General features: G+C 47.8%; 1 protein-coding gene across 5 annotated transcripts in view; it reads left to right on the forward strand.

Annotated features, from left to right (window-relative positions):
• Positions 1-22638, forward strand: part of IGSF3 (immunoglobulin superfamily member 3) — a 154389-nt gene that overhangs the window by 105354 nt on the left and 26397 nt on the right. For 4 of the 5 annotated variants that reach the window (XM_075909263.2, XM_075909248.2, XM_075909271.2 and 1 more), the window contains 3 exons: positions 249-638; positions 2632-3033; positions 11659-12063. In XM_075909263.2, the coding sequence (XP_075765378.2) occupies positions 249-638; positions 2632-3033; positions 11659-12063 (1197 nt within the window). The remainder of the gene's footprint in view (positions 1-248; positions 639-2631; positions 3034-11658; positions 12064-22638) is intronic. The other variant, XM_075909275.2, reaches the window with a different exon arrangement.

Raw genomic sequence — 22638 nt, forward strand, 5'->3', positions numbered from 1 at the left:
GCGTGAGATGAACTCTGTTCTCCCAGGCAGCAATTACATGCACCTCTACTTAAGTACTGTGATGACTGTATGTTAATGACAGAGGTAACTCGGAGGGATGCAGGAGCATGAATATGGGGTGTGTGAATGAGAAGTGATTTAAAATGAAGCATGGAAGTGTCATGTACCTGGTCTGGCTCTTGGGTGAAGTCCCGCCACGTGTGCAGTGCTGCAGTGACACTGCTGTGTGTTGGTCTGTCTCCCTTCAGATAAGGAGTTCAGTGTGCGGTTGGAGACAGAGAAGCGAACATACACGGTGGGTGAGCCGGTGGAGTTCAGGTGTATCTTGGAGGCGCAGAACGTCCCAGAACGCTACTTCTCTATCTCGTGGGCCTTCAACAGCTCCCTGATCGCCAGCCTGGGGCCCAACGCTGTGCCTGTCCTCAATAGTGACTTTGCCCAGCGCGAGGCCCTGGGGCAGCTTAAGGTGGCCAAGGAAAGCGACAATGTCTTTGTTCTAAAGATCTACCGCCTCCGTCTGGAGGACAGTGGCAAATACAACTGCCGGGTGACTGAGCGGGAGAAAACAGTGACGGGGGACTTCATGGACAAGGAGAGCAAGCGGCCGAAGAACATACCCATCACGGTCTTGCCCCTCAGTAAGTAGAGATTGGCATGCTCCTGCATGGTGCTGGGTATGTGTGCGCCCTCCAGTGCAAATCGGGATACCTGAGAAGCTTAGCTGTGTTCACCCAGGGTGGAGGGAAAAACCGGAGAAGTGCACAATGAACATTTGTCTGGTGAGGCTTCAAAACCCAGCCAGAAAGATATTGAAATGGGGAGGGAGGGAAGGTATCCACTACCCAGGTTCTTAGGCTGGAAAATTGGCCCTTGCCCTTGGTGTGGTTATCCCAGGTTGTAGTTTGTTCCTTGACAGCAGAGAAGTTTTAGATCTTTGCTAGAACAGGGAACGGGATTCCTGTCTTCATTCTCCCTCCTTTCCCCACCTCCTAGCAGGAACCGTAGCACATAAAGGTGTTAATCCATCTTAAAAAGGCTGAACTGGGAGTGCTGCTGGTCCTAAACCAGCTCCCAGTTCATCCTGGAAGCAGCCCAGCCACTGGAAATTAGGGATATTAAAACCATAACCAGTTAACTGTTTTAACCTAGGTCCTGCCACCCAACATACGGATCCATCCATATTCAGGTTCTGCTGGCTAGTCCACCAGCCTCACCACAGCTGGGTCTGCTCCAGCCTGGTGCAGCTGACCACTGCCAGAGTTAGCTGTGAAGGAACAGTTAATCAGTAAGCTTACAGGTAAGCCTCATGCTTGCTGTGTGCTCACTGGTTAACATCCCTACTGGAAACATTTCAGTACCTGCTGCCCACATGTCCCTGCTTTGGTGATCTTGCAAGAGATCCCGTCGGCTCCTCAGATCGGAGGAGATGTGCCCTGGGCCCAAAGGCAAAAACAATTGCATCTTTCCCAAGCCCGCATTCACTTTTCAGCACAAAGATCCAATCCTGTCATGGGATGCCTGACGCAGCCAGCCTAGTGTAACTATTCCGGTCTGACCCTGTCTGAATGCCTTTTGTGTGTCGGGGGGACGACAACACAGAAAAGACAGGGCAAGAAGATCCAGCCTTTAGATTCATTCATTCTCTTTGTCTTGCTCTTTCTCTCAAATTCAGTTAACTTTGATGTGACCAGCTACATAAGAGTTATCAGAACTACTCCAACAACAGTTATTGATCAAACAAAGGAGTGGCTGAGAGAGGATTTTGTGTAATTGTTACCTTTCATTTATTAACCTTATAGTGAGCTACAGCTTGTTCTGAAGCTACTTGTCCTGAAATAAGGGACAATTATAGTCCTTTACTCTCTTAGCATGGACTAATTTATTTGTTTAGGATTGAAAATTGCACTAGCCAGAAGTCCTGGATTGGACTGATGCCTAAAAAGTAACACTTCTAGACTAGAAATATCACAGATTTCATGTGAGATAGCATAACCACCAGTTCTGGAAACAAACTAACACAACTCAATTTTTTCCCCCGAAAGGTGCGAAGCATCTATAACTCCCCCCCGAAAAGCAGTGGGAGTTACCAGCTTTCAGCACCTCTGAAAATCAGGCCATAAGTCTTTATATCTCTGGAAACTTAAGGATCCCACTTTTCTGGTGGCCTAAAATATTAATAGCTAGCTCTGGTAGTCTGTGAGAGAATGGCTGCTAAAACTGGGTAGGAATTGGAAATGGCAAGATGGTAATCAGAATTCTGTGATGGTAAGGCTTTTGGGAGAGCCAAGACTTACAGTACCTGTCGTAAAATTCATGCTTTCAGTGTATTCATTTTCTAAGCTCGTCTCCTAGACCTGTAATCAGAAAACATTTTAACTCTTCGCAGGCAGTCATAGGACAGATTATCAAAGTTTGGCAGTCATCTAGCTTAGGCTCACAAGTACCCCAGTAGCAAGTCACTGGCCCTGTGCATACTTTGGATATTTGCACACTCAAGTTAGCCTGCACAGATCCAATGTGTGTGCAGTTTCATGCACCTGAGTTTGAAAGGAGAGCTTCCCAAAGACTCTACCTTCCTTGCATTCTGGATCATCTCCTCCCTGTGCTCACATTTCTCTTCTGTCTCTTTAGAGACCAGCATCTCGGTGGAGATGACTAACAATGCCAGCAATATCCTAGAGGGGGAGAGCCTGCGCTTTGGCTGCAGTGTGCGCTCGGGATTTGGGCCCCGAAGCCATCTCTCCGTCAACTGGCAACTTGTGGACAAGCAGAACAGGCGCAGTGATGTTGTGCGGCTGGATCGGGATGGCACGCTGCAGCCGGGTCCCTCCTACTCAGAACGTAGCAGCTATGGGGGCATCCAGATGGAGCAGGTGCGGCCTGGCTCCTTCACCCTGGAGATCTTCAACAGTGTCAAGGCAGATGAGGGTCACTATGAGTGCCGTGTGACTGAGTGGACACGGACGCAAGATGGGGAGTGGCAGATGATTGGGGAGCGTCACGCTAGCACACCCGTGTCCATCACTGCTCTGGGTGAGTACCAGAGGCACTGTGGAGTCTGTGCAATGCTTTCCAGCACTTCACCCTCATAGGGTTTTGATTAGGAGGCTGCCGCAGACATTACTGGCTTGCTCTGTGTGGCTGTGGAGCTAAGCATTGGGCGGGAGGAGGGGAGGGAGAGGGGGTCTGCTTCTGGTGCCAGGAACTTGTCAGAGTGGGAGTCTGTGTGGCTGTAGGTATCCTTGGCGGAGGAGAGCAGCATGTCACCTTACTGGGGAACACTGGCATGGGGCATTAGAAAGGCAGAGAGGGAAGGTGGATGGCATTTGACACCTTTGTGGCAATCCCGTGAAAGTTACTCCTTGCAGCTTCTCTGTGAACTGGGTAAATATAAATCTCCAATCTCCAGGTGAGGAAGGTGAAGCTCAGAGGGGCTGTGAGCCTGACTCTGAAATTCTGAGCAGCTGCAACTCCATCGGATGTTGGCAGGAGCTGCCCTCTGCACATCTGAAAATCAGGCCCTCCGCGACTGGCCCGAAGCCACACAGTGAGCCCACTGGTCAAGCGGGATTAGAACTCACCAGTCCTGATTGCTGGTGCCCTGTTCTTACAGCTAATCCTTCTGAGTGCTGAATACAGGAAAAACACATGGTTTAAAGGAGAGCATTTGGGGAACTGCATGGATTTAGACTCTCACTCATCTGGTCTAGATCTTGCTATTTTTTAAGAGTTGGACCAGTGCCAAAAATACCCTACGGGTCTGAAGAACTACTGGTTGTTCTTGAAAGCCTGATAACTTGGAAAATGCCAGGGCTACAAACAATTGCTGTATGTTGTGATTGGAAAGTTGGGTGGATTCACAGCTTTCCTGTGCTATGCAAAACCTTTGAAATCATATCACATTCTGATTAACATCTTGTTTTTCCCTCCTCCCCTTCTTAAGAATTATTCTTTCTAGAGCTAGAAATCATTGCTTTGGAATGATTTCACGCTGGCAAGAATCCTGGGTTATAAAGAATTAAGGCCAGTTTCTCAGCCTGGTGTCAATCGGCATCCCTGAGGAGCAACTGAAGATGTTAATTTGTACTTGGTGTAGTCTGGTGAAGCTGGTAGCTACATTGCATGCCAGAATTGAAAAGTAGGGGTAGGGGCGTGGAAGGGAAAGCAAGCAAGCTGGTAATTGGGGTGATCTGATTCTAAACTGTGAGTGTCATGTTCATTAATTCATTCTACTTATTGAAAGTCGGCTGCGTAAAACTTCCCAGTAGTTCCAGAAAATGTAATTAAAAGCTAATAAATTTATCTTCCACTGCAGTTCCCTCTTCCAGAGAAATCTCAGATTGACAGGTCATAACTAGTTCTGTTTATATAACCAAGAGGTGCTATAGGTTGTACCTCCCTTAACTGGGAGTCTCTGGTCTGGCAGCATCCTGCCAGTCCATGGATGTTCCTGAACCACAGAGCCCAGGTATAGTGATATCAGGCTGTGGGGCAGGAGCAGCAGCGGGGGCCAGCAACTCAGCTGGGAGCCCCATGGGAGAAAGGGCGGAGGAGCAGCAGGGAATTCTGGCCCCTGCAGCTGCACAGTAGCAAGGGGCTGTGACAGCAGCAGTCGCAAAACTCCAGCCCTGGCTGTGGCGGTAGCCATGGCATTCCAGCCTGGAGGGCCATGACAGTTCAGGAAGCAGCCAGGCTAGACTGGAGCCCTAGCTGAGGGCAGCAGGGCAGCACAGATTATATTGGGAAGGACCTCCCCTTGTATGGCAAATCCCCTTGTGCGGGACCGGACAGGTCCTGAGGGTGCCGGGTGAGGGAGGTCCAGCCTGCATTACAGTTCAATATAATTCGAAGGAGAAAATGTCCAACATCCTTTTGCTAAGTCTGATCTTTTTTTCCCCTCATAATAGTTGTAAAGTACTTAGTGCAACTCAAATGGCACATGTTAAAGAGAGTACAGGCAGTCCCTGGGTTACGTACAAGATAGGCACTGTAGGTTTGTTCTTAAGTTGAATCTGTATGTAAGTCGGAACTGGCATCCAGATTCAGCCGCTGCTGAAACTGATCAATTTCAACAGCGGCTGAATCTGGACGCCAGTTCTGACTTACATACAGATTCAACTTAAGAACCCCAGGCATCCCCAAGTCAGCTGCTGCTGAAACTGATCAGCGGCTGATTCCAGAAAGCCCGGGGCAGGGGCTTCCGGTAGTCAGCCACTGGTCAGTTTCAGCAGCGGCTGACTTGGGGACGCCTGGGGTAGAGCAGCTGGGGTGCTGCCGGGTTGGTCCAGTAGCGCCCAGAGCGGCGCTACGGGACCAACCGGCAGCGCCCCAGCTGCTGTACCACAGGCGTCCGGAGCAAAGTCGCGGAGCACAGGGGCAGCGGGACAGCCCAGACGCGCCGTGGCTATCCTGCTGCCCTCGGGCTCTGCGGCTTTGCTCTGCTTTGCTCCCCATCTCCCTGGTCTGCAGACCAGGGGGACGGGAAGCAAAGCGGTGGAACACGCGGGCAGTGGACAGCCCAGACGCGTCTGGGCTGTCCGCTGCCCGCATGCTCCGCGGCTTTGCTCTGCTTTGCTCCCTGTCCCCCGATCTTCATCTAGTCTGTCCGCTGCCCGCGTGTTCTGCTGCTTTGCTCCCCATCCCTCTGGTCTGCAGACCAGGGGGACGGGGAGCAAAGCAGAGCAAAGCCGCGGAGCACGCGGACAGCCCAGACAGCCCACGTGTTCCGCCGCTTTGCTTCTTCTCCCTGGTCTGCTGGAGAAGTCGGATCCGCGTAACTCGGGGACTGCCTGTAGCTGCCTGTGGTTTTTATTACTGTAGCTAGAGGAGACCAAAAGTCTCTGAGCATGTGAAGGTCTGCCCCTCTTTGCAGAGTGCTAGGGTTTGTGGCCCCAGCAAGCTGATGGGGAATAGATGTCCTCTGATGTTTTTGAGAGAAGAAGAGGCTTATTGACTGACTGCCCTCTCTCCAACTAGATTTCCCCCAATTACTAACAAATGGCTTCAGCACTTCACAGGGGTCATTGTCCTTTAATCCTAACTCAGTGAACAAACCAAGTGTGCTGCTTCCTACAGAGCCATGGGCTCATTCATTAGCTGTGGGGCAGCAGAGAGGAGAAAACATGGAGGGAAGCTCACCCCAACCCTGGCCCTGCACCACTCCCAAAATCAGCCAACAAACTCTTTTCATCCCTGCCCCCTCTGCTCTGTGGAGATGGGGTAGAGGGAGGGGCACCCTGACATTATCACACACCCCCTTCCTCTTCTTCCCATGCCCTGCACAACAAGCAGGAGGCTCCCAGGGTGAGGGGCAACTCCAAGGCAGAGGGCAGGAGCAGCATGGCAGTGCTGAGTGGGGCAGATGAAGTGCCGTCGCTTGACAGCCTCTGGGCCAAACCCCAGCCTACCAGAGGCTCCAAGATCATCTAGTAGATCCTGATCTACTGATTGTTGACCACTAAGCTACAGTGTTGCAGCTGTGTTTCTGTAGCGTAGACACTTCCTACATCAACCGGAGGGAGTTTTCTCCGAAAGGTGATAGCTGGATCAATGGGAGATTTCTTCTTCAACTTAGCTGCATCTACTCTGGTTGATAGGTCATCCTAACTATGGCTTTCTCAACATTTTTCACGGTCCTGAGTGACTTATTTAATTTTCAGTAGGGCTATCAATCAGTTAACTCCCATAATTAACTCAAAAAGTAATTGCAATTAAAAATTAATCATGATTAATCAGCGTTAACCACACTGTTAAAAATAGACTATCAATTGAAATATATTAAGTATTTTGGATGTTTTTCTACATTTTACAATGTATTGATTTCAATTACAACACAGAATGCAAAGTGTATAGTGCTCACTTTATTAAAATTATAAACAAAAGAAATAGTATTTTTCAGTTCACCTTGTACAAGTATCATCTTTTTATCATGAAAGTACAACTTACAGACATAGTGGGGGAGGGGTAGTTACATAACTGCACTCAAAAACTAAACACCTTGAGCACCTACAAAGTCACAGGCAATCGCTTAGAGAAACAAGTCTCCAAAGTAACCTGAAAGTGAGAACAAGTGTTTGCATGGCACTTGTAGCTGGCATTGCAAGGTGTTTATGTGCCAGATATACTAAATACAGGCGGCCCCTGACTCGTGACATGATCGGTTCTTGGGAAAGTGTTGTAAGTTGGGGGCTTCGTAACTTGACCCCGCATTTACGATAGGCGCCATGAGCCGTCATAAATACAGGCCAGTGACGTAAGTCGGTGGTTTTCGGCCCCTTCCACACTTACAAAAATGGTCGTAAGTGCGAGGGAGGGGGGAGAGTCGCAGCTCGGGCCATCATAATGCGGGGGTTTCCTGTATTTGTATGCCCCTTCATGCTTCAGACACCATCCCAGAGGAAATACTTCAGTGCTGATGATGCTCATATAAAAATGCATTAATTAAATTTGTGGAAGAGAATTGTATGGCTGCTGCTCTGTTTTACCCGCATTCTGCCAAATATTTCATGTTACAGCAGTCTCAGATGATGACCCAGCACCATTGTTTCCTCTAACCTTTTCCATCCATATGCAGAATAAATTGTATGTACATTGAGGCATTTGTAAATGTACAGCATCAACAGAAACACAAACCCTAGTTGTGGGCACTCCGCTAATCAGCTGGGCGTCATTTGAATCTCTCCTGAGCAGCTACACGAATGCCCAGTTTACAGGGAACATTGCTCAGCACATGTTTGTTTTAAGAAAACTTTCACTGAAGATTTAGCAAAACAAACAGAAGGCACTTTTGTGAGATTTCTAAATAAAATACAGCACTTAACCTGCAGTTTAAGAATCTGACGTGTCTTCCAAAATCTGAGAGTGAGGAGTTATGGAGAATTCTTTCAGAAGCCTTAAAAGATCAATGCTCCAATGCAGAAAGTACAAAACACACAGTACCAGAAAAGAAAATCAGCCTTTTGCTGGTGGCATCTTAAAATGAGCATGTGTTGGTCCTCAATGCTTAGGACCATTATGAAGCAGAACCCATCATCAGCATGGATGCATGCCTTCTGGAATGGTGGTTGAAACGTGAAGGGGCATATGAATCTTTAGCTCATCTGGCACACACATATATTGTGACACTGCCTACAAAAGTGCTATGCGAACTAGAGATGTTAAATATAGGTAATCAGCTAATCGAGTAGTGGATGGAATTTCCATCAACTACTCAATTAGTCAACAAGGGAAAACACTGCAGAGCCACAGTGGGGTTAGCTCCCAGCTCAGGAGCTAAGCCTGCCGAGCTCTGACTTTTAAATGTATTAAGAACCACCAGGCTCTTAATACATTTAAAAGGCAGAGGTGTAGTGGGGGGGGAGGGGGGGAACCAGATGCGAGCCAGAAATCAGCTGATTGCCGGCTCACTCCCAGTCCTCCCCTCCCCCCCACTGTGCCTCTGCTTTTTAAATTTATTAAGAGCTGCCAGAATCTTAATACATTTAAAAAGCAGAGGTGCAGCATCTGGGACTGGGAGTGAACTGGGAATCAGTTGATTCCAGGCTCGTGCCTGTCTCCCACTATGCCTTTGCCTCTTCTACCCCCTCCTTCCCTTCCCCAAGATGGTGCTGGGGGGAACCAGGCAGCAAGGGGGGAAGCGACTTCAATTTTTATTACAAATATTTGCGTAAAAAATAAATAGTATATTTCAATTCCATTACAAGTATTGTAGTGCAATCACTTTATCATGAAAGTTGAACTTACAAATGAAGAATTATGTAAAAAAACTGTATTCAGAAATAAAACAATGTAAAACTTTAGAGCCATGGTGTCCAACATGCTAGTGAAGTCACTACTCGACTAGTCTCTTACATCCCTAAAGGCAACGTATAGTCTCACTTTCTGATGACATTATAAACAAGAAGCAGGCAGCATTAGCTCTTGCAAATGTAAACAAACTTGTTTTTCTGAGTGACTGGCTGAACAAGAGGTAGGACTGAGTGGATTTGTAGGCTCTAAAGCTGTGATGTCCATTCATTTCTGAAGCAGTGGCCAGTATAGTGGCTATTGCTAGAGCGAACCAGCCCCACTCAACTGGCCAAAGAGCCACATGTGGCTAGTGGCTAGCATGTTGGATACCATGGCTCTAAAGTTTTACATTGTTTTATTTCTGAATACAGTTTTTTGTACATAATTCTTCATTTGTAAGTTCAACTTTAATGATAAAGTGATTGCACTACAATACTTGTAATGGAAGAATTGAAAAATACTATTTTTTACACAAATATTTGTAATAAAAATTAATAAAAGGTTAGCACTGTACATTTTATATTCTGTATTGTAATTGAAATTAATTTATTGGAAAATGTAGTTTTCCACAATTTGTAAATAAGTGGTAGTTGTGGTAAATAGTGTTATTGTTTAACAATGCTACTAATTGTGTGGTTTATTGTGATTAATTTTTTTAATTGCTTAACTTTAGAAGACCAAATAACCTTGTAATATTTAAACCACCCTTCTATACCCTGAGACTCTGACACTAGGATCTGATGTCTTTGTTTTGCTTTGGACCGGGCCAGGTATGTACTTCCCTAGATAGGATGGCTGCCGTCCTTCATAGGGGGATGAGATGCAGAGATCTTACACTGGGGGCACCTCAGGATCCTCTTCCTCGTCGCCTCGATAATTGTTAAACACATTTCCCAAAGCTTTAATCCCAAAGATTGACCTGTTTTTGCAGTAATTACATGACCCAGAACCCTGCCATGGTGACGTCTTTTGATGATTAGGATTCCTAAACCCGTTTTGCTGTAAGTGTGCAGAGATCTCAGTGGCTTCAGTGTGGAATTTAATCTGCTCACTCCAATTAATGTCCCATCTGCCAACTATTGTTAATTAATATCTATTTAACCCTAAGGTCAGAGGCTACCATCTTCTGAGGAGTCTAAATTGAGTGACTATCTAAGTTCAGCAACCTTCCTTTTGCAGCCTAGCCAGTTTTCCGTGGGTTTGTAATCTCTGTTACTATTGTGTTCAAGGCAATGAAGAATTCTCTTTGGCAGTAATTTACAGCACTTGGGTAGGCAGATAATCTGTTCCAATATATCAAATATTTCTGCTGGTTTGGATCCATTCATGGGATTTCATCCTCAGAATGATATCGAGGGCTTCATAACATTGATAAATTCTGTTAGTCTTGCATATGGAGTAGAGCTCTCAGCTCATGTGAGAGATACAGTTGAGACTTCATGGAAGTTTATACCTCTCATGAGCATCAGTGATGTGAAATGCAAGACTCCCTAGCCTTACATGCTGCTGTTAGGAATTATTTTTCCTGATCATATTATTTTTCTCATCTTTTGTTTTTAGATTAAGAAAATTCTCAGAGATGAAAATTTAGGATAGTTAATTAAAAATATATTGTCCTCATACTTTTAATGTAATCCTAGAATCATAGAATACTAGGACTGGAAGGGACCTCCAGAGGTCATCAAGTCCAGTCCCCTGCCCTCATGACAGGACCAAATACTGACTAGACCATCGTTGATAGACATTTATCTAACCTACTCTTAAATATCTCCACAGATGGAAATTCCACAACCTCCCTGGGCAATTTATTCCAGTGTTTGACTACCCTAATGTTAGTTTTAAAACACCTTAAAACAAAAACAAAACCTCTTAAAATATAATCCAGAAAATATGTATTATAATGTGGGTGGGAGGGTACATTCTAGATTGTCCAAATATGGCTATAATTAAGAGACAATGAAAGATACTGTCTAGGTGACTTAGCCACATAAAAACTAAGATCAGAAGTTCCTCACTATTACTTGGGGTTTCTCTTTCCAGGTTTTTATATAGGCACTCAGATATTAGAGCAGTGGGCACCTCTGAAAAATATAAATGCCAACAAGCTGTCCCCTCTTTTACTTCCCGTCACCCCTTCAGTGCCACCAAGAGCTAGACTTGGGTTTGGGGCCAGGGAGGAGATTATGAATACAAATGTTTGGGGAACAATGTGACTATTGCAGGCAAGCCTGGACCAGGAGGTGGGTATTGAATCAATCTGCAAATGCTGTGAGGTTAGTGGTCTAATCTTTCATCCAGTTTCCATAGTTTGGTGCTAGGAGATGTGAAGGTCACCAGCCTCTCCCCCTATTCACATGGTGTTCCAGTTCTTCAGTACTTTGATAGTATGGACCAGTAGATCTCAACCTATTTGCCATGGTGGCCACATAGGCAGCTGTCTGTGGGCTACATGGGCCACAGCCACACCATCCATAAATTAGCAGTGTGGCCCTGGGGTTGTCCTATGGGCTGCAGCTGTGAGCTGATCGGGCTGCAAGCAGATTGAGAACCACTGATGTGGACCATGTAGTAAGAAAGAGGGTCTCACAGACACCTCGTCTTCTATTCAGGGCAGCAGGAATCACCTCCCCTCCAGCTGGAAATGCAGCCGTTGCTTACACGGAGAGCTACTGTGGAGCAGTATAGAATTTGAAGGGTTTTGGGGTGTATTTAATGTTACCTGATAATGGGAAATAAAGCAGCAGCAGCTTTCCATAGGCCATCATTGGAGAATCACTGCTATAGCCATTTCTTATTCACAGTATTGTGTCAGCCTCGTTTCACAAGAGTTCTCCAAATGCTTTAATTTCACTCGTGTCTCTCTTTCCGCAGAGGCTGGTTTTGCTGTCACAGCCATATCTCGAACCCCTGGGGTGACCTACAATGAATCATTTGACCTCCAGTGTATCATCAAGCCGCACTATCCATCCTGGGTCCCAGTGTCTGTGACATGGCGCTTCCAGCCAGCGGGCAGCACAGAATTCCATGACCTGGTCACCTTCACTCGGGATGGCGGGGTCCAGTGGGGGGACAGGTACATGGGTTTCCGGACCCGCACTGCCATTGAAAAAGCTGAGTCGAGCAACAACGTGCGCCTCAGCATCAGCCGGGCCAGTGACACTGAGGCCGGCAAGTACCAGTGTGTGGCCGAGTTGTGGAGGAAGAACTACAACAGCAGTTGGACACGACTGGCAGACAGGACCTCCAACCTGCTAGAGATCCGAGTCCTGCGGCCAGGTAAGAGCCCTCACGGTCATATGTCCTGGAGGGCGGTGTAGGGATTTTTTTGTGAGGAGGGAAAGTTACAAGTGTGGTCTTGTCCCAGTTCTTCCTTGGGAAACAGAACATGTTTTTCACCACAGAACCAGAGTTTGACACACACAGCAGCTGCAGTGCTACCCAGCAGAGGTCTATGACCAGAATAGCAGGAGTGTCGCAGGGCAGGTTTGACGCGCACTGGTAGAACTGTGTGTTGGCCCAGAACTACAACAGTGGGGGAGAGTCTGGGTCAGGATTAAGGTGTGCTAGCCATAGCAGTGAGAGGAGAATATGTGCGTAGCTCCTGCCTGTGCTACATCTGGCTTCAGCCATTCCTCTTAGAACTCACTAAGTGACAGGACTGCAGTCACTCCCATGACTCACATTCTTCCCTTCCCCCGCCACGGGCAGACACAAAAACCTCCCTAGTTCTAAGCACCGTTAGCAACTGTGTGATGATACAGATATGGCTGGGCAGGTGGTTGGCAAGGACTACAAACAAACACCTCAGACCTGCACATTGTACGTACTGTCAGTGCATGTAACTCTTCCTTCCTCTCACTTCTACTTTTCTTCCCTCTCTTTAGTTCCTCCTGCTGCATCTCAGAGCTTACTCTAGCACAGAGGGGCCCTGATCCTGAATATTGCTGTACTTATCTTCACTTGTGCCCTTTCTGCAGGATTTTCCTCTTGTCACTGGCTCTCTCCTGCTGTAGTTCTTTGTCATAGTCGAATCTCTTTGGCTTGAGTGGGAGAGAGGAGTCTGAAGGTTTCTTGCAAACCCCAATGACCCTCTTGCAGTCCTGTGGCATTCAGAGCAGGGCTGAGCTATTGACCCAGCTAGACGTGGTGGGGAGACTTGCATCATATTAGTAGAGCCCTACCCTATTCCAGTCCCTTCTTCCTTCTAATCCCTCTTCTTTGTGTGACTTCGAAGATGAAGTTTGTCAAAACCCAGCCTCCTGTTAGCAGAAGTAGAAGAGACGTGTGGATAGACTTCTGAATGGGAGAGGACGTTTGAGACTGGCAAGGTGGAACTGGAGGGCTGGTGGATGCAGGGAGATTCCACAACAGGTTGCACCTCTGTAAACCAGGACCTGCTGGTGATCAGAAAGTCCTGGCACGCTGCAGGAAGCGGGGTGGGAGGGCAGCAGCCTGGCACGATGCAGGGGTGTGGGTGGGAATCTGGCACGCAGACCAGCAGGGCTGGGGGGTGGGCGGGAGTTAGGAAGGCTGGCTCACGGTTGGTCAGAGCAGGGGCAGGATGCCCGGCATGTGACCCAACTGGGCTGCCAGGGGAGCCAGAAAGCCTGGTGGGGGCAGCAGGGCAGGGGGCGGAGCCAGCAGGAGAGGGGCCAGAAATGACCTCCCTTGGTCCAGCAAAATCCCTCCTCTGGGACCAGTCAGGACCCCAGGGTGCTGGACCAGGGAGCTCCAATCTGTACATTCCCATTGTCTTTTCAGGCTGTGCATCTCCCTGCCAAGTGTTTGGTAAAGGGAGTTTGATGATTCAGAGTGTGACATTTCCGAGCAGCATGCAGATGCGAGATGTCTATGGGAGTCAGGCAAGGACAGCAGATGGTCTCTGTCAGTGGCATGCTCAATGGGTAGCTGTGTTGTGGTCTGTACAGGCTAGGGCACTGGAATATGACTCTTGGCAAGAAGCTCATCAGCAGAGCTTGGGCTGGTATCAAATTGCCAGTGTCCTCATGTGGATTAATATATTTACCTTTCTCCTTTGTGATTTGGGAATATGGTCCTTTGGCATTGAGTGCACCCCGGACTCAAGAATCAGGAAGTGTTTTGTTCTCTAGATCCATACCAATGAGGGCTGGGGTCCTAGCAAACCCACTAGCATTCCTGTCCTTAGTCACTCAAGCGCATATGCACGAACACACACAGGTAAAGGGCCTCTGGTTTCCTTCTAGGATGGCAAGTGCTGAGCCTGCAGAGCAGCCAGGGGAAGGGCCCCTTCATCCAAAGGGAGGCAATGAGGGGCAAGGGGAATTTTGGCTTGCTCCATGGCACAGGCCTATGGGGATGTGCTGGCTAGCAACTCTAAACTGTAGGAAGGCTGGCAGCCGCCACTGGGCTAATTCGCTGTTTGAGAAGGGGATTGGTCTGCAGAGATGGACAACAACTTCCCCTTCCTCTTCTTACCTGGCCCCAATGAATAAGAGCTCAAGTGACCTATTCTCACCTGCACCCCCACCTGCCTGGGGCACCGCTTTTTCAGTCTGCCCGATGCCAGCTGCTTTCCTGTCCCTCACCTGGTATCTAGATGTCGGGGGCAGAAACTCTGTCACCAGTCCATCTGGAATTGGCCACCTCATCACACCCCAGTGACCGTGCACAAGAAAACGTTCTAGCAACAATATGTTGCTGTTTGTGTCCTGTGTACAGGGGTCATTAAAGCCAAAAATCACGAATGGTGTCCTTTGCCTTCTGGCAGCCACACGTCCCCCTCTCCACCGCCTGACTGGTCGTGGAGGCCACGGTAACTGCAGGCCAATAGCTTCTAATAAAAGTGCAGCAGCACCTGCTGCCATGGATTGATTTTTACCAACCTCCTCCTCTCTTGCCCTTCCCATTCCACCTCCCACCCCCTGCACTCCTGTCTGCTCGTTCATGAGTAATCCTGAAGCTTCTCCTCTGTAACCCCCCCCCCCCCCCTTTGCTTGGGTTTTGACAGTAATGAATGTGGGAGGGGAAGCAGGGCGGAGGGGGAGATATCAGCTGCCATCTCCAGGAGTTCCTTTGCAAGTCTGGCCCTGGCAGATTGATTGACCTGGGAGCTGTCAAGCAAACAAGACAGCCAGGCTCTTCATTAGAGCATTAATTAGCAGCCAGAGGCTCTCTGGAGGCTGTCTCATAAAGTTTAAGTTTATTAGGAGCTGTCAGTATGAACCTATCAATGGGTAGGGAGATTGTTCAGCGGAACTAAAGAAAAGCAAAGCTAGTCCATTAATGTTACTTCGAGAACATGCTTCACAGTGATGGTAAGGAGTCCTGAGACAGGCACTGAATACTCCAGCACTGCCACAGTACTAATAGTTTGCCTTCCTATAGTGTAAGTACAACAAGGAGCCCTTTGGCACCTTAAAGACCAACAGATTTATTTGGGATAAGCTTTTGTGGGCAAAAACCCACTTTGTCAGAAGCATATTTTTGCCCACAAAAGCTCATGCCCAAATAAATCTGTTAGCCTTTAAGGTGCTACAGGACTCTTCAGTTTTTAGAAGCTACAAATTAACACGGCTACCCCTCTGAGACTTCCAATAGTGTGTCTTTCAGAGGCTATATTTGGGGTGAGGAAGAAACAAAAGAAAGTTGTGGGGTGCATGTAACCGCCCCACGTGTCACTTCTAAGGATGCGGTGTCTTGTGAGACCTTATACCCAGCAATTAAACAAGAAATAGCAATTAGCTTGAGAACACGCTTAATTCTCATTGCAGAACTTCACATGAATAGCTCATCACGAGTCATCGGAGATGAATAAACAGGATGCTTCTATTTTATCAATACATATTAATGGCTGTAAGCATCTACCGCTTTCATTAGAAACATTGCATTGATGTTTTGGGTTTAAATGGCCAATTATTTTTAAATAGTTTTCCAGTTTAAATACTGCAACTTTCCGCAGTATAAATCACTCACAAATTAAGGGATTCATTTTAGCTGAAGACTTGAAAGGGCTTCACTTGAAATGCATTTCTGTCCTAAGGAGCAGCCACAGAGTTAGGAGCACCCGGGCAGCGGCGAGCCAGTGCCTTGGAGAGCCACTTGCGGCAGCCAGGCTCTGTGGGCAGGGATTGGCTCCAAGGGGAGCCAGCACTGGGCTCCTTCAGGGGAGATGCGAAGGTGGATCAGGGTATAACTCTTGTGGAGCAGGGTGAGGAGGACTGTGCTGTCTCCCACTGTGCAGAGAGCCAAGGGCCCAAGCAGGCAGGGTGGATCCACCAGCTCTGGGCAGGAGGTGATGCTTTTCAGACTGTGGAGTACACCAAGCTAGGAGGTCACGTCCCATAGTTTTGAAAACCTTTATGGTGAATAATAGGTAGAAATCTGGGAGGAGGCACATGATCCCATGTCCCCCCTCACGCACACCTCTGGCGCCTTTCATCAGAGAGATTCTCAGAGCCCATTGCTAACATAATGAAGCATCCCCTCACCCCAGCCTTGCTTAGAGAGGCAAAACGACTTGTCCAGTGTGATGCTGTGCGCCGTTTACAGAGTTGGGAAATGGAACCCAAGCATCCTGGTCCCCAACCTCCTCTTCCTAGCCAGTAGATACATTCCCTCCACCTTGACTGTCACTTTTACTGGTCAAGGACTTTGAAATTATGTTCATGAAGCAGCCACACAGTTTTCAAACTGCTGCTGCTCTGAGTGGACATGCCATCACACCGAGGCCCTATTTGCCACAGAGTACGATACAAAAGGACTTTGGGGCTTTCTTTCAAGAGTTGCTGTCTCTGGGGCTTTGTGCAGTGGAACAGCTTCACACGTGGCTCAGTGCAACAAGTATGATCCATAAGGCGTAATCTCAAGCTCTCTTTAGTCACTGAGATCAAGACTGGACAGCATCTTAATTCTGCTCTTGTTTTGATCCTAAACCAGTTTTACTCTGTTCACTTTTATTCTGAAAAGCTTTGTGCGGCAGTGCACGTGCTTCAGTGATGGTGCTTGAGCAGGTCCCTACTTCTGCATGCCAAGAGTCCAGACACGGGAAAGGGGCTGTTGATTAACGGTGACTGGAATTGTGATGCAAAATGGCCTTCTCTCTGCTGGACACTCAGGGCCTTAATCCAGGAGTTCTCAAACTTTGTGATACCGCAACCCCCTAAAATGCTAACTGAATTTGTGGCACCACTCCACCCCCCACTCTCACTGCTCTGGGTCACTTCCTCCCCCCTTCTCACCGGCCCTCCTGGGGTTCCTTCAAGGCGTTTGCGGTCCTCAACGCCCTTCCCCCTGCAGGCTCCTTCCCCCGTCTTTCTCCTCTGCGCCTCTTTTCTGCTCCCTTTGGTTCCTCCTTTCCTGTCCTCTCCTCTGCCTCCTCCTCTGACCCCCCAGGTCCTCTTATTTACCTCCGGGTCGTCTGCCCTGACTTAATCCCCCAGCCCACTGCCTGAGGGACCCTGCCCTCTCCCAGCTGGGGAAGCGTTCGGTCACCCAGCAATTGTGCCCCTCGCGCGTCTGCTCCTGCGCCGGCTTCACTCTCCTGCTGCCTTGCCTCTTCCTGCAGCTGAGCCATGCTCCTGGAGTCCCGCGACTCCAGCCACGCTGAGCAGCTTGCCAGCTGCAACCCCCCCCCCCCCTCCAAAGTTGCTCGCGACCCCCCTGGGGGTCACAACCCACAGTTTGAGAAACGCTGCTTTAATCCTTTCCCTCAGTCACTGGAGTAAAATCTGCTATCCTGCCTCAGAGCTGCTGCTTCTCAGTGACCTTCATGCTTCCAGCCAAAATAAAGTGGTTGAGGCTCTGTGCAAGCCACGACTGACCACTCTCACAGCCTATTCATAGGGGAACAAAACCCTTGTGTATGCTGTAAACAGCACAAGAAGTTTGTCCCCCTCCCATCCCTGCTCCTCTGCCGCAGAGACACCCGCCACATCTGCAGATTTACTTACGGGAGATCTACCTCCTGTGCTGCTTGTGTGCAGATTCCCTGCTCTGGCTCTCGCCGCCTCCTACGGATACTTCTCTGGCCTGGAACTTTCCCTGTGATGATGCATCAGATCCTGTTTTCTGTGCTCTTGTGCCTCCCCCCTCTAGTGGCATTCTCTCTACCACTCAGCCTGTTGAGCCCTTTTCTTCTTTGCCCTCTTACTTCTGCAGATGGTGCTGGTAGGCTTTGTTATTGTCCACAGACTTCACTTCGTGTTTATAGATACAGGCCCAAATTCTGCCTCCTGTTAGAGTGGGAATGGGGAACCTTTCTTGGGTCGGGGGCCACTAACCCACAGAGATATCAGTCGGAGGCCGCACAAAGGTGAGAAGCAAAAAAGAAGAAAAACCTCTCACTTGTGCACACACGCACAAATACAAAAATCCCACAAAACCCCTTGATGCGGGGTGAGCTTTTTATTTATTTTTTTAATTTAGAATTTTAGTGCGATGGCTGAGTTTGGGAAGGGGTTCTGGAGCTTGCCCAGCTGTGGCTACCCCTTCCTCCCTAAAGGCAGGGTTGAGGGGGGCTTCCCTTCCCTCCCACTCCTGCAGTGGATTCCCCCCCTTACCTCTCGTCCCACACATCTCCTTAACTGTTAAGGAGGCATTGCTTGTAGCATATGGCTGGAGCTGCCAGATGCTGCTCCCAGATACAGCCACTCTATTCAGGGAAGGGACTGTGGGGTTGGGGGAGAAACTGGTCCTACTGTGGCCTCCCCTTCCTCCCGAAAGGCCCCCCATGCAGGGAGGGGGAGGGGGGAATTCCCTTCCCTCCCACTCTGGGGACAGATTTCCCCCTCCCCTCCCTGTCCTGCATGCCTTCTTACCAGCAAGAGACGTTTTGCTGGCAGAGTCTGCAGGTGGCTGGGAAGCAGCTCCAGCCTCTTCGCTGCTGTTGAAGCTCCTGTTTACAGCAGGGGCTCCAGCACATGGAGCTTCCCCTTCTGGCCAGGTCTCCGGCACGTGCCTCTCCTATGTACAGGAGAGGGCCAGAAGTGTCCGGCCTGCGCTGCAGGGGAAGCTGGCAGTCTTTAAAGCAGCCCCTGGAGCGCCCCCTCCCCCTGCCCCCCACACACAGCATTTCATGGCCACTAGACAGACACACACCCCAGGGGACAGATTAAATTATTTGGCGGGCCGGATTCTCCCCTGCATTACAGGCAGCGTAGTCAAGCATCTAGGGCACTGGCCTAGGACTCAGGACCCCTTGTTCCTGCCTCTGCTCTTGCACCATTCCTCCTGGCCAGATACCCTACCCCCAGTGTGCTCTTGCTCACTCCCTTGCTCTTGCACATCCACCCTGGCCAGACACCTACCCCCACTCTGCTCCTGCATCCACAGTTGCTCCTTGCATCCTTCCTTGCTCCTGCTCACTCCCCCTGGCCAGACACCCTACTCCCAGCCTGCTTCTGCACCCCACCTCCCTCCCAGACCTTGCACCCTCACCCCCTTCTACAGCCCATCTCCCACCCAGATCCTGCACCCTATTCCGCTCACGAGCAGCACTCTGAACCCCTCATTTTTGTCCCTACCCCAAAGCCTAACTGAGTCCATATAATCCACTAATTCTGGAACGCCAGAATCTGGCCTATGGAACACCCTAAACCTCAGTCCTCCCTGTACCTCCCCTTTACCCCGTGGGGCTGGAACTGCAGAGGAGTGAAGTGTCTCGGTTGGGGGTTTTGGGAGGAGTTTTTTTGCTTCTCACTTGTGTGGTCCCCAACTGATTTTTCTGTGTCATTGGCAAAAAAGGTTCCCCACCCCTACCATAAATAAAGAAAACATTGAAACCTTTTGTATTGGACATAAATTAATATTTTACTTAATTTAAAATGAAATTTGATAAACTAACATGAGAGAGTTAAAGTGCTCAATCTGTTTAATAATTTAAATTAAACCAGTCTCCCTAGCTGCAGCACTAGCAAAATGGCTCAGGTGTAATTATATAACTAACGGTAAGTTTCCATTACTAATTAGTGGTCCGCGGAAAAGTTTACATTGAGTGGGGTTGTCCACAGGCCAAAGAGTTTGGGAACCACTGCTATATGGTCAGTTTAGTCCATGTACTACTTGGCTGATTGCAGGAATGCTTGCCCATCTAGTGCTTGTCTAAGATCTAAGGATTTCTAAGGGCTTGGGTTCTACCACTTAATCCAGAACTTGTCTCCATTCTCAGTTGCATTTTCGTGCTACCTCTCCATGCTTTATCATTATCCTTCTCCCCAGCCAACACCCATATCCTTCTAAATTATCATGCACAAAATATTTGGCACTGTCCATCTTCAAAGCTTTTTGATGGACGTGAATTCTTAGAGCACTCTGTCCCCTGTAAGGTAAAGTTCGCCTCCATGATACTGATGGGGATACCGAATTGCAGAGATGGTGGTTTTTCCAACGGTCATGCATTAAGGCAGTGTCAGAAAAAGGAATAGAATGGTAGAGACTAAATGACTAAATCCTAGGCATTTGTTAAACATGAGGCTACAAGGTTTCCACTCACAAGTTGTACAGGTCACACCAGCTGTTATCTAACCAGTGCTGTGTGAAAGGAAAGAGCTCTTTCCCTTGTTTTAATATGCTCCCCCTAGATATGCAATGCAGATTTGTAGTTGCTTTTTTAATCACTGTGCCACATTGACTGTTCCTCTTTTTGTTCTTCTGCACAGATGGTCAATGTACTTTTCACCTTTTCCTTCAGATCTGTGTTGAACCTCCTGGCATTGTGACACTAGTCTCCAGCCTGCCTGAATATTGATTTAACACACTGATTCACAGTGTTTTCTACTGGGCTTATGTAGTTGGCAGTGTTGCAGGTGGCTTTAATCTTCAGTCATACAGCTACCTGCCATGTAAGGCACAAAAATACAAATGGGAAGGAAAACTGTTTAAAGTCAGAAGTTCACTGTTTTTCCCAGTAGCCCTGTGAAATGTAATACTTCTGTGCTGAGTAAAACAAATTAGTTTAATTTTCCTTTTAAAGCTATTGGTTCATAATCAAGTGTAAAAGGCTGATTCCTTCCCCCCACGCACACTCTTTCTACTGACGCATCTGGCATCAGTCCAAAAGAGGATATACCTGCTGGATTTGAGCTCTGTTTGACTGTAGCACCTGATACAATTTTTTAAAGGTGTCAGTTCAGGACAGTTTCACCGATCTTCCCCCTCTATAGTAGGGATGTAAGTGACTAGCTGACTATCCGATAAGCATAGGCTTATTGGTAGTTGAATTGACTAGTCGCTTACACACACACCCTTCCTGCCTCTATATCCAGGGGGAGCAGAAGCTACTGCTGGTGGGAACCAGTTTGGGAGATCTTTGATCTGGAAGTTGCAGGAGCAGGTATGTAGTAGACAACGGGGCTCTATTCCCAGGTCATAGCTTCAAAAGACTGAGTTTGGAGGGAAATTTTGCTTTTCCCACTTCACATGGATTATTCCAAACAGTTCTTTGAAATTTCTAATACTTTCCAGAGATTGTGTTAGTAAATCTCCTAGAGGCGTTACATATACTTCCACAATAACATACTCAATCACATTTTTAACTCAATGGACACAATGGCATTAACTCTTTTTCAGTAAAGTTTTATCTTAATTCCATAGGGTTTGTCCAGGATATTGTCAATCTCTCACAATAGGTTTCTATTTAGACTCCCAAATCCATGTCTAAATGCATAAACATTAATCTAGAAGCCTAATTTTAGGCACCCATTTAAAAATAATACAGCAATAAAGCAGGGTATCTCATTCAATGGATCTTCGGTTTGTTCCCCCTGTGACCCTGTTTACGATGACCATTTCCTGATACATGTATTGTGGGAAGTTATATATTTGCAGTGCCTGACTAAATAATTTACCAAGACAACAAAATCGGGAAAACTTACTTAGATGGCAGTCCTAGAAATCTTGCAGGCTTATTAGGTCTGGAAGGTGGAACCTGCTAGACCTAGACTACACTCAAAAATGAGATCAACATAGCTGTGTTGCTCGAGCATGTGAACATTTTTGCACCCTGATCATCATAGTGATATTGAGCTAAACTCCAGTGTGGAAGCAGCTAGGCTGATGGAAGAATTCTTCCATCAACCTAGCTACTGCATCTTGAACAGTTGGATTACCTATTTTAACAGAGGAAAACCCCTTCTGTAAACATAGGACGTATCTATGTTACAGTCACGCACGTGTAGTGTGGATACAGCCCTACATCTCTTCGCTCCTAAACTATTCCTGTAATGGTAAAATGTTCTCTTAATTGTGGGAAGGTGAATTCTCTAACCATCACCAACATTCCGGCTTCTATTTGTCAGTCTGTGGACAAGCCATGTAAAGCCACATTTTCAAAAGAAGTTTCTGAATCACATATATATATTTGTGTGTGCAAATCAAATAACTACACCAGGGTGGGCAATAATTTTCATGGGGGGGGGAGGAGAGGGGGTACTTAATGAATTTTGGCATGTGGTTACAGGCCAGCTCCACCCCTTGAAGAGGTGAGGGGCCTTGCTAGAAGGAGTGAACCTGGAAACTATCCTCCTAGAGTTGTCTAGTGCCAGAGGCTTTGAATTAAAAACACAGCAAAGGCCTTGCAGCTCCTGGCCCCGCTGCTATTGTGTTTCCTGGACCCACCCAGAGTTGCTGCAGATGTTTAAAAGGGCTCACCGCTTCAGCCACAGCTGGGATAGTGCCACGACTAAGCTGCAAGTAGAGTTGCCAGATGGTTTCAACAAAAATACCAGACACACTTGACATTGCGTCACAATCTATATTACATCTTATTTAGAAAATACCGGACATTTATATTTTCTCATTTATATTTTCCTCAATTTATTTCCCGAACAGAAAGTTCAAATACTTGACTGTCTGCTTCAAAACCGGACACCTGGC

This window comes from Pelodiscus sinensis, chromosome 1 (assembly GCF_052426305.1).
Source record: "Pelodiscus sinensis isolate ZL-2025 chromosome 1, ASM5242630v1, whole genome shotgun sequence".
NCBI classification, from domain to species: domain Eukaryota; kingdom Metazoa; phylum Chordata; order Testudines; family Trionychidae; genus Pelodiscus; species Pelodiscus sinensis.